The sequence below is a fragment of the Brachyistius frenatus genome, unplaced genomic scaffold (genome assembly GCF_029030835.1).
Source record: "Brachyistius frenatus isolate BFR_SWC_R1_liver_20210118 unplaced genomic scaffold, ASM2903083v1 Contig_18, whole genome shotgun sequence".
Lineage (NCBI taxonomy): Eukaryota > Metazoa > Chordata > Actinopteri > Embiotocidae > Brachyistius > Brachyistius frenatus.
In genome coordinates, this window is record NW_027210617.1 from 3833113 (window position 1) to 3855000 (window position 21888).

The 21888-nt window shown below is 43.3% G+C and overlaps 1 protein-coding gene across 5 annotated transcripts in view; it reads right to left on the minus strand.

Moving 5' to 3' along the window:
* Positions 1–15179: 15179 nt before the first annotated feature.
* zbtb7a (zinc finger and BTB domain containing 7a) overlaps positions 15180–21888 on the minus strand; it is a 16261-nt gene continuing 9552 nt past the window's right edge. For 4 of the 5 annotated variants that reach the window (XM_069694931.1, XM_069694926.1, XM_069694932.1 and 1 more), the window contains 3 exons: positions 21232–21795; positions 19318–20213; positions 15180–17053 (listed from right to left, as the gene is read on the minus strand). In XM_069694931.1, the coding sequence (XP_069551032.1) occupies positions 16618–17053; positions 19318–20213; positions 21232–21717 (1818 nt within the window). In that variant the 5' untranslated portion in view covers positions 21718–21795 and the 3' untranslated portion in view covers positions 15180–16617. The remainder of the gene's footprint in view (positions 17054–19317; positions 20214–21231; positions 21796–21888) is intronic. The other variant, XM_069694933.1, reaches the window with a different exon arrangement.

A 21888-nucleotide genomic window follows, 5' to 3' on the forward strand; every position in this document is an offset into this window, starting at 1 on the left:
AGCCAATGGGGGACTGTATGTGGTTGATTGATAGCAAGTGTAGCCAGTATACGGTTGGAAATCCAGTTTGCGCCCGCCTTCTTTTTGACGCTCACTTTCCCTGTGTGCTCAGGGAGGCTGGCTGAGGGGGGCTCCAACATGCCCGCTGACATCATTTTATTACTCAGGTTGGTGTGTCCGCCCTATCCTTTTTCAAAAAACAACATTCCAACTTTGCGCCTTTACATTATTTTAATTACGACAGCGATTTTTAAATTAAATTATGATCTAAATGCAGCTCTAAGGTTTTGTCTCGACACTTAAACGGCGCTCTATGTAAAATTAGCGTCATTCCCAGCTATTTCTGCCTTATCAATGCAACTTTCATGACATGGGCTGAATGTTTTCAATGTTTTCTTTAAAAAAGAATTTAATTTTTTTTTTAAAGTATAATACGGAGCTGTTTATTTCCTGATGTATAGGCGAATTAGTTATTAAAAAAAATTATTATTATTATTTTTTTTTAAGTGTTTTTCTTTTTTTCCCCCAATTTTAACCTATCAATTAAATCAAAAAAAAAATTTATGTTAAAATTTTCAGGTCCAAAATATTATTTTATCCATCTGACTATACTTAAAAAAAAAATTAATTCGCTTTAATCGTAAAACATTACTTCCACTTTTAGTACTAACTAATTAACTGCTTATTTTCTTAATTAATTAATTTAGGCTATTATCTTTTGGGATTATGTAAATTGCATAAAATAGGCACACACAAAAAAATTATATATATATATGTTTTACCAAAACTCCAAAATTTTCAATTTACAAACATATAAGACAAAAAAATAATAATAACATAAAAAGCACATTTAATACTTCCACTCAAGACACTGGAGTCAGCAATGTTGCCGATTGCTTGAAAACCGACTAAACCGTTTACTCGATTATATCAAAGAAAAACTAATAGATTATCAAAAATAAATGTTCTAGTCAGTCGACCAATTGCTTAAACTACTCTTTCTGTAGTCAGTCTTTTTGTGAATGGGCTGACAAACATAAGACCAACACAGCCCTAGTAACTGCCAGCTCCAGAGCAGAGTGGAAAGGAGGGAGAGCAGAGTATAGGATCACAGAGGAGAGGGGTGGGGGTGGGGGGGAGAGAAATAGTTCAGAGAAAACACTTCAAACAGGGAGGGCACTCTGAATGATCAACGCAAATTTGCCACTAATATTAAAAAATACTACTTTTAGACAACAACAACAAGACCAATAGATAGAAATGAGAAATTAACTGCCGTTCAGCCACTATGCTTATCTTATAATAAAACACTTAAAATGGAATAAGTTTGGATGACCCTGTTACATATGCATCTCTGATGTGTTTCCTGCTTTTATTCAACATGCACACAACATCTCTGTGATTACGCTCACCTGAAAACACACAGTAACGTCTCTTTTCAAGTGTATGTAGGTGTTGGACAGCTGTTGTTTTTAACCCGAGGGCAAACCTTGTCAAAGAAGAGGGAAGTTAAGATGACCCCTCTTTTTTTTTTTCTTCCTGTCTAAAACCTAGTTTCCATCTTTATATAAGACTACGTACATTCTGGACATGTATTGTTTAAAAAAATTAAAAAAATTAAAAAAAAAAAAAACCAGATACAGAAATATTTTTTCAACATCTGAGCATTCACTTTTTAACATCAACAAAGACAACAGTGCACTAAAGTATGGCTATCATTTGAGTCATGTGGGTAGGATGCCTGTGCTTTGGGTGTGAGCTATAATAAAAAAAAATAAGGCATGGCAAATGCAAATTCTACATAGCCTCTGAGTGTGTTATTATCCACCCTAAAGCCTCAAACTGTCTGTTTACAAAGAGGTTACCAATGGGAAGGGGGATTTGCTGTCAATAGGACATATAGGTAAATAATCCATTGGGTGTCCCCTGGGTAAAAGAAAAGCCTCGGCACAGAACATTAATTAGTCTCATGGACTGTCTTAGGAATGTAATGGGGTTACAGCTCGGAACAAACACACATATGGGCCATAAATACCTTCACAAACATACCATGCACATGTTCACATTTGGTGGAACATACGCACACAGGTCCTCACACACAGAAATTAAAATACGGCTGTAGCATCAGAAAATAATCAGCTATCAATGAAAGGCCATCTTGAGTTATTTTGTCAAACATCCATTTGGAATCCCTTCATCGAGAAATGTGTTAATCAAAAGATCAGATTTGAACAGATGGAAACATCTGTTTGGGGAAATGAATATCTGGTGGAGTCAGAGAAAATCTCTCATATTCTCCCTTTTTCCAGTAGACGTTAGGCCTTGAGTAAGAATAGTGCTGTTGTCAGTATTAGCAATGAGGCTTGTAAGCCCTCCAAGTAGTTTGTAGTAACAGCTGGGTCTGACATGGAGAGCATGTACAAGGGCAGCCAGGCTGAAGAGAGGGAGGGGGTGGTAGAAAAAGAATTACAAAAAAAAAAAAAAAAATACATATATAGTGAAGATCTTCACCTTAACGAACACAGAGTGCATCTATCGGTGACATATGGTTAAACAGTTGTGTAACAGGCAGCTGAAGACTGGAAAACCAAACTGTGTTTCAAAGAGTTATCTCCTCTTGGACTATATCAACATCACACCTATAATGTCTTTACAAGTGAATTAGGGTGTTACCACTTTCTCCTAGTAGCTAAGGGCAAGAGCTGTTTAAATATGTTACTGAGAAACACTGAGAAATCCGATTTTATGGTCAGCTGTTACAAAGTAATGACTCCAGCCTATAATGTGAACGTTACAGCACTGCCATCCACAATTTAGTTTGTTTTTTTCACTGGCACAAACATAAAAAAACAAAAAAAGCAGATAGTGACCTCTGAAAGCTCCAGTTTTATGCTAAAATGATATTTCCTCACCCACATTAACCATGCGTAATCTACCACATGGTAACCTAAAAGCTTACAGCATCATTATACAGGAAGGACCAAACAAAACCACAAATATGCCATCTATAATCTCAAATTACATTCACAGTACAATGGACGGTTGAAGGCAGAATAGGGAGGGATGCTGTCACACATGCCCTCGATGATCCTTCGAGCCATTCCCAGCTTCATATCTGTAATTAACGACAGATGCACATGGAAAATTAGCATATGTTTGGCACATTTGTGCTAATCGGTCATATATTTGTGCCTATTAATGAAATATTCGATCTATGTACATGTATTTTGAATTACATAAATGCACGCAAGAAATAACAGCGCGTAATAATGTGTACTAATAACTTAATCCTCTTTGGATTGTTTTTTTTTTGTTGTTTTGTTTTTTTAAATTTTGTTATCAACAATGCTTTGCAGAGAACAAACAAAGAGGGGAAATCCCACATCCTAGTATAGATCCATGACATATGTCCCCTTTGATTCGGGCAGTTTTGAACCTCCCACTCAAATGGCTGCCTCATATTTGGTATATAGCTCATGGGAAGCCAGTCATGCAGGCCAAACCACATCACCAGGTTATATCACACACGCGGATAAGCTCGTGAACATACAGTATAGGCAGCACGCACAGTGCACACAGAGCTCAGTGGTGAGGCAAGCTGCTCACCTCGCTCCATACTGAGCCCCTCACAGCCTGTAATAGTAGAGGCTTAGGTTTGGGTGGGGGAAGGGCAGAGGTGCACAGGTTTCTGATCAGACAAGAAAACTAGGCCAAGACCAACAATCCCGCTCCCCGAACAGCCTCAGCCCCTCCTAAATGCAACAACTTTGTTCCAGGGCTGTGACAATCACTTGCGAGATTGTCATTAATGGCAAAGCAAACTGAGTGATTTTGAGCCACAACACGTGCATTTAGGGGCATAACAGCTTCTCATAGCCGGGCTATGATTCATGCTTTCTTGCCCCTTTGGAAGCTGTCCTCCAATAAGAGTTAGAGGCTGGGGGTAGGAGCGGATAGATTGATAGTGTTGGCTGAGTGCCCATGCTCCGAGTCTATCTGTGCTGAAGGGGAGGAGACAGGGGGAATCTATCTGTTGTGCTCTCTGTGCTCATGATAAACTGACTCCCGTCAAGCTTCTTCCCCATATTACAGCTCGCCTGGCAGAAAAACACCCAAACTCACACTGACTCCCAACATGTTAAACAACAATAAAAATGTGTGGAGAGTTATTTAGAGAGGCCAATAATCCACAAGGTTATGCTGTCCCCCCCCCACCCCGCCCCTCCCTTTCTCAGCGATAGTTGGACAACATGAGGAAAACAGGCCAATTGTTTTGGAACAAGTGAGAACAACACATCTTCCTGAAATTCGAACAAGCCACATTTAAAGGAACACAGTGAACCCGGATTTCACCTCATCTCAAACGGGACCGTCGTCAGCAGAAAACGCAATGTCTTTCTCCCTGATCCTCAAACTGTAATTCCCACAGAGCTCCACAGTTAGAAAGAAAATGAGTTTGAGGGATTGTCCATGACATTAATCCTCCCAAACACTACAGTTCTAGACAGGATCCAATACAGACAGGCAAACACAAAAGCAAATCAACAATCTATTTACTGAAGGAAAAACTAAATCAACAATCTTTTTGGCTTCTGTCTGCTCTCATTTGACAATGGCTTTCCTGGATGCTGCCTTCCTCTGTTCTCTCTGGTGATTTTTATGGGGCCCCTCCCTGCCATCTTGGATTCCCATTATTGTGCAGTTGTATGGGTACCCCTGTTCTGCCACCCATGCTTCAGGTATAGTGAACAGAACACCGGCTTCCTGTTTACAAAGCCGGGCAATTGAGAGACCCACCACCAGACTGCACGGCTGGGGGGGGGGGGGGGGGGGGGTTGGTCAGATAGGAGACTGCTGTGGTGGTGGATTTTGAAGTGGAGGGGGTTCGAGGGATGAAAAGGAAGGTGAGAAATATAAAGAAAGGGAGAGAGAGCAGGGACCAAGCAAACAGAGAAAGTGCAGTGTAGAGAGGAGTCAAAAAACAAAAACAAAAACAAAAAACTCTAACCCCACGCTGAAAATAATACAGTAGTTATATATTGAGAGGGAGGTGTGCGAAAAGTCACATGATAACAATCAGATCAGAAGCTGAATTGACTCTAAATCAATTGAAGTAGGCATGTCAGGGCTGCCCAGGACAGGAGGGGGAAGAGAGGGAGTGAAAGGGAGATAGATGTGAGCCCGTGTGGGGGAGGGAAGCAGAGATTGTTGGTGTCGTGGGAGCACTGCAACAACAATAACAGCAGTGTGTGTGTGTGTGTGTGTGTGTGTGTGTGTGTGTGTGTGTGTGTGTGTGTGTGTGTGTGAGTGACAGAGTGAATGAGTTAGAGTGGAAGTGGGGATGTGTTATGGCTCACAAAAGTGATGAAATGACATCTCCTTTACTTCAGCACGCAGCTGCTATTGCAGCAAAGAACACACTGTTGAGATATCTGACCTTCTATTTTCTTTGGTAGCCGCTGGTCAGAAGTGTCTGCCCGCCTGTCATGTTCTCCTCTAATTAGCTATATCTACACGGTGACTGCACTGTGTCCATTACAAACAGATTTCTGCCCATTGACACTCACGTCACTGATATAATCGTATTTTTATGGGTGTTTACTGAGGAAAAAAAACAGAATCCACACGTAAATGTGTTTTGAAGGTTGTTCATTACACATTTATATTCCCCCAAATCCTCTTGACCCGTATGCATATCATCAAGTAATTGTCTCGAATAACAGAGCTAATAATTTATTACAGCTCCCCAGGTAAAGAAAACAATCTGATATGAAAACTTATGGATATGAAAAAAAATTCAGATTGAAGCTTCTCTTTTTTCGTTGTTTTCTCTATTTCTTTCATCTCCTTTTCTCCTCCCCTCCCCCTTTCTTTGCAGATTAGAATTCATTAGCAATCAAAGAGCCTCCAGAGAGCTCCAGCTCTTAATTACCTACTCATTTGCATTTTTGCATATTAATGACTGCAGGGTTTTGGTAGGGTTTTTGCCGCAGTGGTTTAAAGGCACCTCAGTCCTCTGTTCTCTGGGGAGGAGGAGAGATGGCCAGAGGCAAGGCTCCAAGCCTGTCCAATCCCCCCTCTATCATTCCTGATGGGAGCCGGACAGAGCAAGAAGGGGGAGGGCAGTGTTGGCTGGGGGCATATGGAACGGGTGGGGTGTGGTGGTTGTGGGGGACTACAGGGGTGCACAGGTTAAAGGTCAATGTCCCTTATCAACATAAGAAAGAACACATGTCTTCTGCGCTGCCTAATTATTGTCATATTGAGCAGTTTAAACACCTGATCTGAACAAAATATACCCCCGAAAGGAACTGGAAATCTATACTGCAGAGATTGCTCACGTGGGTTTTATTGAGGACGGCAGCTAGTTTGGATGAAACTCATGTCCCACAGTGTGCAGAGGCAGGGGCATTTCATATCCCTGGAGAAAGGTGTGTACTGGTGAAAATGAGGCTAGAGTGTGTGTGTGTGTGTGTGTGTGTGTGTGTGTGTGTGTGTGTGTGTGTGTGTGTGTGTGTGTGTGTGTGTGTGTGTGTGTGTGTGTGTGTGTGTGTGTGTGTTGCCGCTTTCCTTTACGTTGCAGCCAGTCTCGAAGTGCTAATTGGAGGGGCAGTAAGAGGCTCGTTTAAGTGTGAGCCTTAATGATGACGGTATGCATGTACATGTGCACAAGTAAGCAAGATTATTAAAAAAAAAAAAACCGCACCTTTGTGCGCATAAGCATATAGGCAAACATGTAAACAGAAACAGTTGCAGGCACATGCAAACACAGTTTGTGTGGCTGTTCACATGGACAGACTGGGGGAATGATACCACTAGAGACGCCAGACAACAGCTCCAAGGCATCTCTTGGCCCCTGAAGTGCTGCTGTTCCCCTTATCCAATATGTTTTGACTGCAACAACGATGTCTGAACACGGAAAATAACACCATACCCCACTGTGTTTTTAGATACCTTACAAACATAACAATTAATGACTTGGAGCCCAGAGACATCTGGCCAACAGGTTTAACATGACTGAAGAAAACATCTACTCTCGCATATTGCTCAGTGTAGATCAGTGCTGAAAATCGGTTCTTTAAGAAGAAATATCCAAATGAACAATTTCCAATTAAAATGTCTGCCTTCCACATTTATAGAGACGAGCAAAGACATGTTTAGACGTTGCGTCACCACACACAACATACAGGACGCATGCATTTCACATGGTGCATCCCTGAAAACATACTGCTACCGACCGGAGTGGGCTTAAGTCGACTTAACTGCTATTAGTGGAGCATTATAAAATGTGTGTGTGTGTGTGTGTGTGTGTGTGTGTGTGTGTGTGTGTGTGTGTGTGTGTGTGTGTGTGTGTGTGTGTGTGCGTGCAGCCAGGGCCTGAGGACTGCAGCAATGTGTGGGCTGTTGGGGTGGGGTTAATGAGCTATTCTATGACCTCTGTCACCCCGCAGGATCGCCTCAGGGAAGATGCTGAGACAAACAGGAAGACAGGGTGACAACAAGCCTGTGATTGCAGTTGTCTGAATCGGATTTAAAATAGTGGTCCATGGGTGGCCTTACCTCTGGATGTACAGTATATCCTTACACAAGACCTTAGCCCTTTCCTTTGGAACTAGGGCTGGGCGATGTGGGAAAAACAAAACAACAAAAAAACCATCACATTATATTTGACCAAATACCTCAATATCAGTAATAGGGATGACTATTGGTGTTTTCACAAAATAATTACACAGTGACATTTCTGATAAATAATCATCAGTAATGTGGACATATCAACAGTGTAAAATGCAAATAATAGAACAGTTGAAACAATCTCATAAATTCAGATAATTCCATCGCTTCACTGTAATGCAGCTTTTAAAACCAGGAAGACACTTCTGCCAGTGATATTACGAGAGCCAAAATCAAAGGTGATACCTAGTGTCATATCGCATTATTGATAAAATATTGATATATTGCGAAGCCCAGTTTAAAACCTAACTAGTTAACTACAGCTCTCTTGATAAAACCAGGCCAAAACACAATTGTAGAAATTCTTAATGCTTATACAACATCACTTTGACTTGGAAGCCTTGTGAGGTATGATTTGAAAGGCAGTGTCCGCGTTTTATGCATCAGACAAACTGCACACGCTCTGCCATCATGTTTGGGAGAGAGAGAGAGAGAGAGAGAGAGAGAGAGAGAGAGAGAGAGAGAGCAAGAGAGCGAGCCAGGGAGAGAGCAGTTATGTGTGGCAGCAAAATTAAGCTCACTGCATCCTCAAAAGATAAAAACAGTGATAATACTGCCACCTTCTGGTTGGTTTACTGAACTGATCTCATGTGGCAGCATTATGTCGTTGCTCAGACCAAACAACATAAACACGTCAAAACTATGTAATCCCATACAATTACAATGCTGTCCTGTAGGATTACACACCATTCAAAGTGAACCCTGTTAGTTTTTTTGTTGTTGTTGTTGAGACTTGACAGACAGGTGTTGATTTAACTGTAAAGTGTTTCTGTGATTTTGACCATCCTTGTAACTGTAAAGTGAATTGACAGGGAAGTGTTACGTGATAAACACTGTACAGTTAACAAACATAACACTTCCTGTAGATACGTTGGACCATTTGAACAAAGAGTCTTCTGTTAAAAAACACAATTATCCACACAAAACGTTGCAACCATCATTTTTAATAGAAAGATTTTATGTTCTTTAAACCAGACAACCAGATGCCAGACATTTTTGGATATATTAAAAAAAAAAAAAAAAAAAAAAGGAAGAACAGAAAAAAAAAAAAAGACACAAAATGGAATTATATGGTTTAGACTGTGTGGATTTAGTGGTCTCATATACAATACAATTTATTTTCGTCGCCAAAAAGTGCAAATTCTCTGAAAAAAAAGAAAAAAAAGAATCACCTATACCCCCCCGCCCCCCGCCCACCCTGCAGCTTTCAACAGATATGACTGACAGACTTCTACGCAAACAAAAGAAAAACCTCTTTGAAAAGAAAAGGGGTTATTTAAAAAGTAAATCCACATTGAACCATGTAGGTACAAAAAAACAAAAAAAAAACATCTGCTGCTCTGTAGGTAAAAACATCCATTCATGTTCTGCTCGCAGTCCCTTGAGTTAGTAATAGTAGTGAGCAGGTATTCTGCCTTTGGGATACACTTGTGATACACAGAGTGGGGTGCGATCAGCTGAGCAATACAGGTTTTACCACACAGAGATGCGCAGCAGCAGTTTTCTGCCTTACGTGATTCAGTGTGAGATTTAAATGTCCAGATTTGAGAACTGGGTCATATTCTGCCACTTTAAAATGTACATCAGCAAAAATCTCTGTCAAGAATTATAGTAATCACAGTTACAACTCAATCTATAAATAGTAGCCTATTTCGTCTCTCCCAAGTTAAACCATTTACTCAACTATAGATTTATTGAATGCTCATTATGATCCGTATTAATCTTTCTATTCTATTGCAGTAATCTTGATTTGATGCAGATGTTAAGGCCAAAACTAATTTCTGTACTGATTTGCAAATGTAAATGATGGTCATTTGGCCCTATCACCGGTCTTCCGTGATCATTTAAGCTCTATGTGGATACCAGATCCAGCCTTTACCTCCACAGACAGGGTGTTTTTGCAGCCAAAGAGATTCTGCAGTAGATACAACACTGCATGTTTAACATTCAGCACAGCGAGCCTTCTCAGAAAGCTTTGCAACTGTTTAACAGGTTACTTTTTCCAAGAAAAAGTCTCCAGAAATGAGATCAAATGACCTTTCTCCCAAACAAGATGTGAGACAGTGAGCAAAGAGCAGGTGAGGGGGTCTGTACTGTAACCCCCCCACCGCTATTGTGTGACTATGCAATAAGCTGCATAACAGGTACGGTGGTAGTAGAACAGAGATGCGTTTGTTTGTCCAGATGAGGTGGCACTTTGAGCCATCTTCAATCTAGATACCAAATATTCAAGTTTTTTTCTTTTTTTTTTCCATTTTAATTATATATATTTTCGCATTTAAATAATCATCTGCACTGAGAGAACAACAAAACACAGACAGGGACGACAAAATCATAACAATAGTGACAACCATAAAATAAAAGCACACATATTCAGGATGGCCTTTCGCAAAGTGCTTTTGTTACAATCGCAGAAGCTGAAAAAAAGGCAGTTTGATAGCGCTACACGGGGAGGGGGGGGGGGCCTTTTGAATTGTCTGTCTTCACGTCTGTCTATCACACAGTAATGGGATAGTGAGGCTGGAGAGACGGACTGAAACGGTCAACTGCAAAATGTTGACCGCTTCCTTCCGCTGCCTCAGACACATATCCTTTTTACATCTGCCAAAAACTCCAAAGTGGGAATCACAGTATGAAGTTATGGAATGTATCCTAAATTGGTTTAGGTGACAACAAACTGAACCTGCCTCATCCTCCATACCGCATCCCCTCTCCCTCCTTTCTGCTCTTGTTGATTCCCCTGCTGAGGGTGTGTGATCTTTGATCAAAGGCCATTCGGCAGCAAAGATGTAGACTGAGTCCGGAGAGAGGGAGAGCGATGGGAGAAGAAAGTAAGAGAACACACAACAACCCCCTCCCCTCCCCTGTGCTTTTCCAACCCCATCTCCTTTCAAAAATGTTACAGTCTGACTAATAAGACTGAATCCCGAGTGGCTTCCTTCCCTCCAACAAACAATTCACTGGATCAATATTAGATGGAGAAATAGGTTGGTCGCAGCCACTTTACAACGAGGGAACTGCTCGTGCTTTAATCTTTCTGGGAACTATTACATTAAATATGGGTATGAACAAAGAAAGAAAAAGATGGAGAAGTAACACGAAGTGTGATTAGACATACCATAAACTGAGCAGACACTGAAACCCAATGCATAGCAGTGTATTTTCCACCTGAGTAGTACTTACATAGAGACAAACAAGATCAGCAACACTCTTCTTAATTGTTGCAGTTCCCCAATGTGAAATCTGTGGCGCCCTCGTTCGAGTTATGTTTCTAATTGTGGCCATGCAATTCCTACCAGCCTAGAGGACCAACACTGAACCATTGCTCAGCAAATAGCCCATCACCTGGGCTTCCTAATCTCATCCCTGAAAACAACATTCAGCCTTCCCTTCCCATCCGTATTTCAATCCTCCTCCCTCTATGCCAACCTTTGGATCCCCAGAGACTGAGAAAGACTGAGAGCAGCCAACAGACAGCAGCCTGCCTATCTGAAGGACCCAGGGCTGTCTGTGCAAGTGCCAGAGCCACGCTGTGCATAGTGCCGTACTGCATATGCTGCGCTCAGCTTGCTGTGCATCAACAGCCTGATGGAAAATACACACAGAAAAAAAAATAAAACTCAGGTGTGCAGCAAAGTGACAAAGCAAAAGCAATCAGTCCCCTTTCTGTTGCCCCGAGTCACAAGAATAACAGTCAGTCCGTCCTGCTTCGTCTGATTATTTACAGTTATCATTGTTGTTATCGTCTTTGTTTTATGGCCTTCTCGGATAGATTCACCAACAATCTTTGATAATAGCATAGGAAAAATAACATGTCAAGGTCAATTTGGACAAAAAAAACTCTTGCAATGAAGTTGTGAGACTGTCTCAGTGTAGCCTGTGTCAGAGTAACCTTGGTCTGGGGCTGAGGCCGGGGACACACCAGTTGTGGAGCCATGGAGGCTGATAGAGACACAGGTCTGAACAAGTGGCTCGCAAAGAATTTTAGTAATTCATTCAAGTAAAGCTCAAACAGATCATTTCAGTAACAAGCCAATCAACATTTACAGTTTAGTCTAAAATGTGGCAAGAAAAGTATTTAAAAAAAAAGAAAAAAGGTACAAGTTTTGTCAACCTCTGTCCCACATTAAGGCACACTGTGGCCCTTGATGCCGCATTGTCCACCTGGTGGGAGTGAGCCTCAGCCCCACACTGCACAATACGACTGTCTGGAAACATAAAGCACAACAAGCTTCGAGCTGCCCAGACAAGGCCACAAAGTCACAGTCTGTTTCATTTAGAGAACATTGAAATTCAGTTCAACTTCTGAAGAAAAGCAAACTGAAATCATCCAATTCAGCAGTGATCAAAATAGCAGTGTTTCAAAATAACATCATATTTCATCATGATTATCCATCAGCGAACTAAACATGACAAAAACAAAATCCTGTCTGAATTGGAATCAGCATCTCTGGCACCTTCACAAAGAACATCTCAGCCATCAGATTAGGACCAACTCAAATGTTTCAAATGTTTTCGGAGAAGCTTCGCTTCTTGCCTAAATGTTGTATATTTGGAATATTTCACAATATTAAGAGCAAATATGATTTAAAAAAAAAATTACAACCAGAATCTCTTTTCAAGAGCTTTCAGATTAAACAACAAAACTCCATTAATCCAACATTACATTGGTAGCTTAAAATGCCCAGTGACTTGAATAAAAGCCTTTTTTTTCTCCTTTGGTATTTGTTGTTGCTGGACATCTGTATATTTCTTAATATACTGTACATGATTATTTCTATGGAGGGGTTGGATGGACTCTTTATGAGACCATTGAGTATGAACCACACTGCTCTGTGCTCATGGAAACTCGCAGGCCTTTCTGAGGTCTCCTGTCCTTCTCCCATAAGCAGGACAAGGACATTTAACATTAGTGCAAACTTTTGCTCTCTCAGCTAAAGCACCATTTCCAGTGCTATCAGGCTTTTATCCATAACCCCACCCAAGCACCCATTTACCCCACCCTCCTGGCACAGCATCCCAAAACGATGACCCAGCCACCACCCACCCACCCTCACACGCGCCTGCACACACACACACACACACACACACACACACACACACATGCACAGCCATGTGAAATAGTTAGAAAAAAATAGCTGTAGCACAACACGTTATTTTAAGAAAAACAAGTGAAAGACAGAAAAAGCTATACATCCTTACACCTCTGATTCTATTGTCCACAAGGATACACAGAGTGAGAAAACTCAAGTAAATATCTGTATGATTCCACACACATTTCTGCATATGTATTCAAGAGGAGGGCATCTGTGTGTGGCTCAGTCAGGGAGGTCCAGTCTGGACAAATGATACTTTCAATATCTCTAGTCTGCAGCGGACTAAGATGGAGGGCAAAAAAAAAAGCTTCGATTAATCAACAAACAACACAAGACATTTGGGGAAACATTAAGGTCCGACAAAATATTGTGTTTGAGATGGCTCACGGCACTCGACAGGTTAAAAACGCTGCTACAACAAGATAAAAGTGGGTTTGAGCAGTCCATGCCAAGTACCACTGTACATAAAGATCACAAACCAGCGAGACATTAGATTACCCAGCAAACACTGGACCGCCTGCGTGTGGGAGTCAAACTGTGCAATATAACAAACCTCAGTTTTATCATTACAGAGAAGCAAAAAATAGAAACTTAAAACTCTCCAGACCTGGCCAACCCCTGACGATGACCAGCAAGGGTAAACTAAGAGTTATGCAAATGTGCACCAAGAGAGCCGTGAAGTAAACAAGCAACTGTCCCAATGCGTCGTTTTAAAATATGGTATTTTTGCTTCTGTGGTACCGTGGACCTATTATCACCGCGGTACGTCCGAGAACACGAGAGGAGCTGGTGAACAGATGGGGTAGACACAAAGTTTGTTTATCCAGGGTTGTCCTGAGACCCTCCAGCCTGCCAGCCAACAACGCATGCTAGTGCACATGCACGCAAAAAAAAAAACGGCGCGCGTGCACACACACACACACACCACACACACACACGCACACACACACACAGTGCCCTCTCTTGTTCGTCTACCTCCTCCTTCGATCCCCCTTACTTTACATTAAGACATAAAAGACAATCACTAGATTTCTTTTAACAGCAAAATTCAAGTGCATTCAGTTTCATCGATTAATTAGTCTCATGTTGGTATGTGAACCGACCACGCTTCTCTTGTAAAGATCTAAACTCGTAAATTACTGGTTTGATTTGTTGTTGTTTTTTTTTAAATATTTTTTGGCAGCTTGTCGTCAAAACCTGAACAAAACCAGTGAAGGAGCTCAACTTCACCACCGTGGACAGAAAAAAAAGGACTGATCTCATTTGCAACTGGTTTGTTTCAAAGTACCCGTTTCGTTGACAAAAGTGCCCTCCTCAGTAACAAAGTGCATTCATAACCTGCCTCTTTCCAATTAAGGTGCAAAAGGACTGATAGTTGGACTACAGCACTACTGCAGAAATTATAGGGTGGGCTGGGGAGTGTGTGGGGGTGGGGGGGCTCTAAATGACACGCATGTTCTCTTGACTCAAAGGCTCAATGTGCTAGTATGGAAAATAACATTGGATTTGGAGTACAATAACACAACTCGGGACATTTTTAAGACTAACAAATCCAGATGCATGGGAGTCACTGACAATATTCAAACAGATATGTCAACTCTGGTGTTTTCCCCCTCTTCTCTACAGGATACCTGGACCCTGTGAGTGTGTGTGTGTGTGTGTGTGTGTGTGTGTGTGTGTGTGTGTGTGTGTGTGTGTGTGTGTGTCTGTGAGTGAGTGTGTGTGTGTATGTGTGTGTGTGAGAGACAGAGAAAGTGCACTGGGGCTGGCAGCTCAGGGTGCATGTTTGAACAGGCTGTGGCTGACTCACACACTGATGATGTGGCCACGGGGACCCTGGCTGCCACGCACACACATGCACGCTGACACACGGACATGTAAACACACTAGCACGCTAAACTGCCAGCACCAGGCGTCCTCCCCACAGTAACACCAGGCTCTAATATAATAATATCCCCTCCAGGCTGGTTCGGGGGCATTAGAGGACTACAGAGGGAGAGAGAGAGGGAGAGAAAAGGCCTGATTTGATCCCCTCCTGCCTGGAAACGTGGCTGAGCTGGGGGAGATTATTTTTTGGAATGCAACAGACATTGTGAGATCCCCCTCCCCTTCCCCTTGTTCCCCTCCCCCATCAACCAGCTGCAGCTGCGCTCCTATTTGGCCTCCCAACTTGGACAGGTATTTATTGCTCTCTTCATCATACAGGTTGCCTTACGGTTGTGTGGTCCCAAGGGCAAAAAGATTGGAATAAGCATGATACATAAACCTCCTCTCACTCCCTCACCCAACAGCAACCCACTTCCTTTAAATATACCTCTTTCTTTCTTTCTCTCTCGCTCTCTCTCCCTCTCTCGCTCTGTTGGATATCTTTAGTAAAGCTGTGCAAACATAGAAAAAAAGGTGCTCATCTATCTATCTCTCCTTCGTACTCTTTGTCACTCTCTCACCTGGGCTCCCTGCCAATCTTTTAACCTGCGGTTGGTTAAATGCTACCCGCGCCTTGTCACACAAGGACAGATTCCGAAAAACTGCACAAAGTTAAGCACATTCATTCATTCAACCTCCTCATCCTTTGGGCAGGAACTATACATGTCAAGTGTTAAGATTAGGACAAATGGGCTACTCAATGTTTTTTTTTTGTTTTTTGTTTCATCGAACATTCATACAGTTTGTTTCGTTCACCCACAAGCTTCACTCCGTGAGAAATATGACATCAAGCCTAAGAGGAAAAAACGTGATTGGTAAGTACACCTCAGCATTACGAGGGGGCCAATGTCATATCACCACCTGCTGTATATACATGTATACAATTATAAAGTGTCAAGTACCCGAAGCAGTCAACAAAAGGAACGACAAAAAAAATTAAGACAAAATCAAATTGGGAAAACAAAAATGCTGACATTGCAGGGCTGTGAGGGATAAGAGGCAACGTAGTAAAGCCAACATATACATTGACAATGGTAGTGCTTTAAAAACACAAACCCTCCACCCCTCGTATTCCCTAGACCTGCAATTGGCGAGCCCCCATTTAAGTGGATTCGACTCAACGTGAATTTGTTTTTCAATAAGACAAACCATAGCTCCTTACAATGCATTTCATAGAGTAAGTAACACTTCAATCAAACCCTTGCCTCATTCTTTCTGGAACATTTACAGAGGAAAAAAACTGTTGCATCAAAACTGTGGTGAGTTTTCCTTGCATATGCCATACTGTGGCAATGTTGTTTCTATGGTAACTGTACATTTCAGACCTGCAAAAGAATAGAAAAAGAGTTGTTTGCACTGGGAGGATTTGCCCTCGCTTCACCCGTACAGCAGCCAGAAGGTGCTTGAATGACACCTTTCCCAGAGCTTGAAGGCTGTGAGGACAAAACCAATAAAAATCTAAATCAACTGCATAGTTGCTCAGGGTTTCTTTGTATCTATCACACGTTTGCCTAAGCACATATGCCAAGGTATAAAACCCCTAAGATTACAAAGAAAGAAATGGCCCAGAAAGTGGACGTCATGGGTGCATGATTTGAAGCGTTCTTTGCTCTTAAACAAATAAACCAACTCAAGTGCTTGCAAGTCTACTCCGTTTCCTAAATTAATAGGAGAAAGAAATATAAAGATTAGATTTTTGTGACACCCTGATTTGGTTTATAGAGGAAAAGTTAGTTGTTGTTTTTTTTTTTTTTTTTCTTTAATTGCCTTTGCATGTTTTTTCTCCTCTCTGTTCACTGGCCTGTCTCACAGGCGGTGCAGAGTAACTACGGTGTCCAGCAGTGTCCTTGTCGGCCCTCCAGTCTTAGGGCCCTGCTTCCCCTGCCGGCTCCTGCAGCTGAGGACTGTGTGCATTTGCTCCAGCAGCATCCTCCGCCTCCACTGCTGAGATGGCCTCGGGACGCCGTCGCCCCCTGATGTTTCGAGGCCCGGGGCCAGTGTCGGAGCTGGGACTCAGCAGGCCCAGGGGGGCCTCAAGGAGCCCCGGCTCTCTCACCCGAGGTTTACGGCCTCGACGGGAGGGGATGCCGTTGCAGCCATCCTTCTTGAGGTGGCGATGCAGGTGATCCGAGCGCACGAAAGTCTTAAAGCAGCTTGAGCACTGATAGGGGCGCAGGCCAGTGTGTACACGCATGTGGTTCTTCAGGTCATAGTTGTGAGCAAAGGCAGCTCCACATTGTGTACACAGGTAAGGCTTCTCTCCTGTATGCTTCCGCATATGAACCTTGAGCTTGTCCTGCCTGAGAGTGAGAAAAATAAACAATATCACGTAAGAATACCCAGACAAAATATTCAAATGTACTAGAGGATTAGCTCACATCCATTTGAATGCACTCACTACACACAGCTTTGGGCTTTCTTTTAGGCCTCGGTTACTAATCAAACTATGTAATATCAAGGGCTAATACATCATTAACTCAAAATATATTATCGATTCTCACATGTACAGTGGCCTGCGTAATATGCTTTGGTTGGTTCCCCCCCCCTATTTAACAGCCATCTCTTGGACTTCTTCCAGACCTGTGAGGGTAGCCAGTCCAACTGAGAAGAAACCATAAACCTTACATTTTTATCTGTAGAATTGCACACAGGAGCACAATTGTGGAGTGACAAGGAAGCTCAATGTTCACTGTCAGATGGCATTTTTATGGTTCCAGTTAACTTTCCTTTGAGGATAAAATGATGACAATTGACAAATTCCAAAAGATGATTGTGTTTTTTGTGAGCAGACTTTAAAGTAAATGTAAGTTTTCAATTACATTTTTCAGCTGCAGCAGACTTTAAAGTCTACTGCAGCTGAAAAATGTAATTGAAAACTTGAAATTTATCGTTCAGTAGGACTAAAATTTGAATAAGTCTGTAAAACATCATACATTTTGCAGCTTAGATTTATTCCCAAAAGTCAGGTTTTGATTGAATTTTGTATAAGAGTAGGTGTCACTTCTAAGCAAATCCAATAACCAACATGGAAGACTTACTTCCGACCACGATTATACTCGGGTCAAAACAAGACCAAAATATGACTCGACTTACTTTAAATCTAAAGTTGTCTCATTACACCCTGGAACATTTTTTTTTTTTTAACTTTGTGATGATACACCACCCACTGAACTTTATCAGGCTGCCTTGGCCTTTATCTGACTCTTGTCCTTCCCTCCCCCCTTTAGCCCTTACTATCTTTCTCCCTAACGAGCTCTTAAATCGTCTAACCCTTCTGCATCCGGGGCAGAGGGCTCCCAAACAAACGAGAGTAGTTAAGTCAACTACATTTGAACACACACACACACACACACACACACACACACACACACACACACACACACACACACACACACACACACACACACACACACACACACACACACACACACACACACACACACACACACACACACACACACGAAGCAATCGGTGTGCATGTAAAAGCCACGTAAGTGGATTAGCCGTCATACGAGCAAACAAATAAACCCAGTGCAACTCCTACAGGTCTGTGCGAACTGTGCCCAAAACATAACAATTAAGCAAAGAACACGTACTCCAGTGTGGAGAAACACACACGTGCAGCCGCACACATGAACTCAGGGTGAAGCCTTGGGACGAAGTAGCACACTGAGAGAGGTGAATTATTTAAAGGACAGGAGTGATTTATTACTGTGCAAGGCACACTCTTAACCCTGATCAAACAGGATTAAGATTTCAATGCCCCCTTTACCACTGCCGGTCAAATTTAGCCAGAAGGTAAATTCAGATAGGTCTTCCCTGCCTGCCATGCCAGCAGAGGTTTGGGGTATTTCGAGCCTACTGCATCTATTTCAAGCACAAGTCCACTGATTAATTAATTAAAGGAATGATTTCAAGGAAAAGGCGGGACTCCTAAATACAAAGAAACTGCACTCAAGTGCCCTTCTGTAGACTCTCTTCATTTATCTGAGCGGCACATGGCAGTTATACATTGGAGAGGTAAAGGAGTGACACAGCGAGGAGGTGGCGGTGGCGTAACTACTCTGCCGTCGGCAATAATCAACATAACCAGAGATCAAAAGTTCACATTACTGCATTGGAGCACCATCCAGGGCCTGTAATTCCCTTTTGTATCAGAGCACAGCACTTTATAGCAGCCTTCCACCAGATAACACGACCATGGCACAGCCTTCTTTTATAGGACCCCTATGTTAAAATTCCAGGACTTTGCTATGAAGGCTTCACAATAAAACAGACCTTTATAACCATCCAGGCCCCTCTCTTAGAGTTGGAATATTCAACATGCCGGTATGATTAGCATTTGCCTCCCGATGGTTAGTGCTCAATCAGTCCAAGATCGTGGCAAACATTTAGATTCACAAACTGCGCTGCCTCCTTAATGCAAGGCTAAGTTGGTTAGCGTTAATACTCCTGCTGTTGGCTTCAGGGTGTTTCCCACTGCCGGGCGGTTTTGTCCACTGTGCCAAATCCAAGACTATTAGTACATGTGACATGAGGCAGTCAATTCATTAATTGGGCTTACCTGGTAAAGCGCACTTTGCAGATGGCGCATTCATAGGGTTTCTCTCCCGTGTGCGTTCTGATGTGGCGGGGTAGCTTGCCGGCTCCTTGAATAACCTTGGAGCATATGGGGCACTTCTGGAAGGCCTTAGAGCGCATCTTCCTCTCTCCTCCACCTCCTCCACCCCCACTGCCTCTCTCACCAACCCCCCTCTCTCCTCCTGCTCTGTCATGGCCTGTACTGCCTCGTGATAACCACAGCGGCGACACTCCCTGTGTTACAGCAGCCGAGGCTGAATCCTCATGCTGGGTGCTGCTAAAATAATTCAAGTAAAATTCCATGTCGGGGTCGTCCCCATCTCCCTGTTCCTCCCCGGTCGTTGCACGCTCTTTCTGCCTCTCAATGGAGTCCATCATCTGCTGCAGGAGGGCACTGGCTGGACCCCTCTCCCTCACCAACACCTCCCTACCACCGTCCTCCACTTCTGTCTCCTGCCCCAGCCTAGACTCAGGGGGGAGGTAGAAGTGCCCATTTTGGTTTGGAGGGTAGAAAGATGGCCCCAGGTTTGCTCCGTTGCCCTGCACCGCGTCCCCGTCCTCATCCTCCTCTTCATCCTCTTCCTCATCCTCTGGTTCCTGTGTAGGGGCCTGGGACAAGGCAAGGGCCAGTGGGGAGTAGTACTCACCGAGGCCAGCGGGAGCCCCGTTGCTGGGTGTCCCCCCATTACCGTGGTTAAAGTGCAGGTTTGTGGGCAGGTCCCTGAGCTCTGGCGTGCTGCAGCTGCTGCTCCAGTGTGCCCCTCTCTGAAAGTACTCCAGGTACTCTCGGGCCCGCACCCGGTTCCCCTGCTCCCTGCCTCCTTTGCCTTTGCCTTCCTCATCTTCTTCTTCTTCTTCATCTCTTCGCTCATTGCCCGCCTGGTGAAACATGACAGGGAACAAGAAAAAGGGAGTAAAAGGGAAAACTAAAGGTCAGTGTAAGTTTGTGCAAAAAATAAACACAAAGGGGGAAAAAATGGAAGAAAAAAGGATGTTTAAAAAAATTTAAAAAAAAAAAAATCACGTTCCGTAAAGCACATCAGCTAAAGAAAGCGGACTTGGACAGACCTAAATCTACAACTGTAATTCCTTTCAGCATTGGCAGATCACTATCTGGGTATCCTGGATGCACACCCAGGGGCTCAGTGTGCTCATGGCTACAGGCATGTACGATGAAAAAATAGGAACTAATTCACAAAACACATTACTCACTGCTGTGTATATATTTAGAAAAATACCAAGAAAGCAGCACAGAGCCGCATCTATGTTTTCACTGGTACTTTCTCAAACTCTTAAAAATGACAAATGAAGTCTTTGTGGGTTGTAAAGAGAAGTAAACTTTCAATAACATGTAACAATAGAAAGTCTGAAATGTTGACATGGCGCTACAAACTGTGATGTAAGAGTTTGGGGCCATTTGATTAAACACCCAGGAGTCCAAGGAGGAGTTTGACATGTCCTGCATGATGAAATCTTCAGAGTGAAGCGCAGCTGTGATTATCACATGATGTGAAGCATTATGCAGTCAGACACAGCATATCACAGCTACACTTGATCACGTTGAAGTGAAGCTGCAATGTGCTGTGTCGGTAGTCTGTGAAAGAGCATGCTGTCCTTCCACAAACACTGTTGGCTCAGCATGAGTAAGTGTTGAGCTAACCCAAAGGCTGTGGGTGTGTGTTTGGCATAGTGAGAGAGACTGATAAAGGCCCATGATGTAAGCTTGTTTATGCTGACTATTTCATGTGGTGGATGGTATGATGATTGGACACCCCATTCCTTATGTGAATGAACCAGATTCAGCGCCACAAAACATCTATTCAGCATGAACCGCACAGTTCAGACGTAGTACGGTTCATCTTAACACGTTATTTCTAGTTCCGTAATGGTCTCGTACCGGCGGGGAGAGCACTTTGGTGTCCACCAGGTGTGTACAGACATCCTGGACAGGTGGGATTTCCAGGAGGCGTGCAGCAGCAAGGATGTCAGCCACGCTGCTGTGACTGACTGTCAATGTGGCTGTGTAGGCAAAGTCCAGCAAAGCTCCCAGAGCCTCCGCTGACACAAAGTCGATGGTGTAGATGTTCTGTTGGTCGGCGGCGGCCCCTGAAGTGAAGAGCTTGTGGAAGTAGGAGCTGCAGGACGCCAGGACGGAGCGGTGAGCTGGGAACTCCCGATCCTGGGTGACCAGGAGCACGTCGCACAGGAGCCCGTTGAGCCGCTGCTTGTTCAGGCTGCCCAGGATGTCTGCGCTGTGTTCGGGGAAAGGGATCCCCACAGGACCTTCCTCTGCCTCTCCTGCACCTCCCCTCCCTCCTCCACCCCCGCTGCTCGCTGTCCCTCTGAGCCGCCTTCCGCCCCTCCCACCGGCTCCTGACGACATCTTCCACCAGCCTGCCGCCGAGCCGCCAAGCACAGCCCCCACCCGTGTATCCGTCCTGCCGTCTGTCCGTCTGCCTATCTGAGAGGAGGAGAGTTGAACAGAGGGACGGGAGAGAAAGGAAAGACAATGAAGTCCAGACAAATTTTGAAATCTCTTCGGAGAAATTTGACA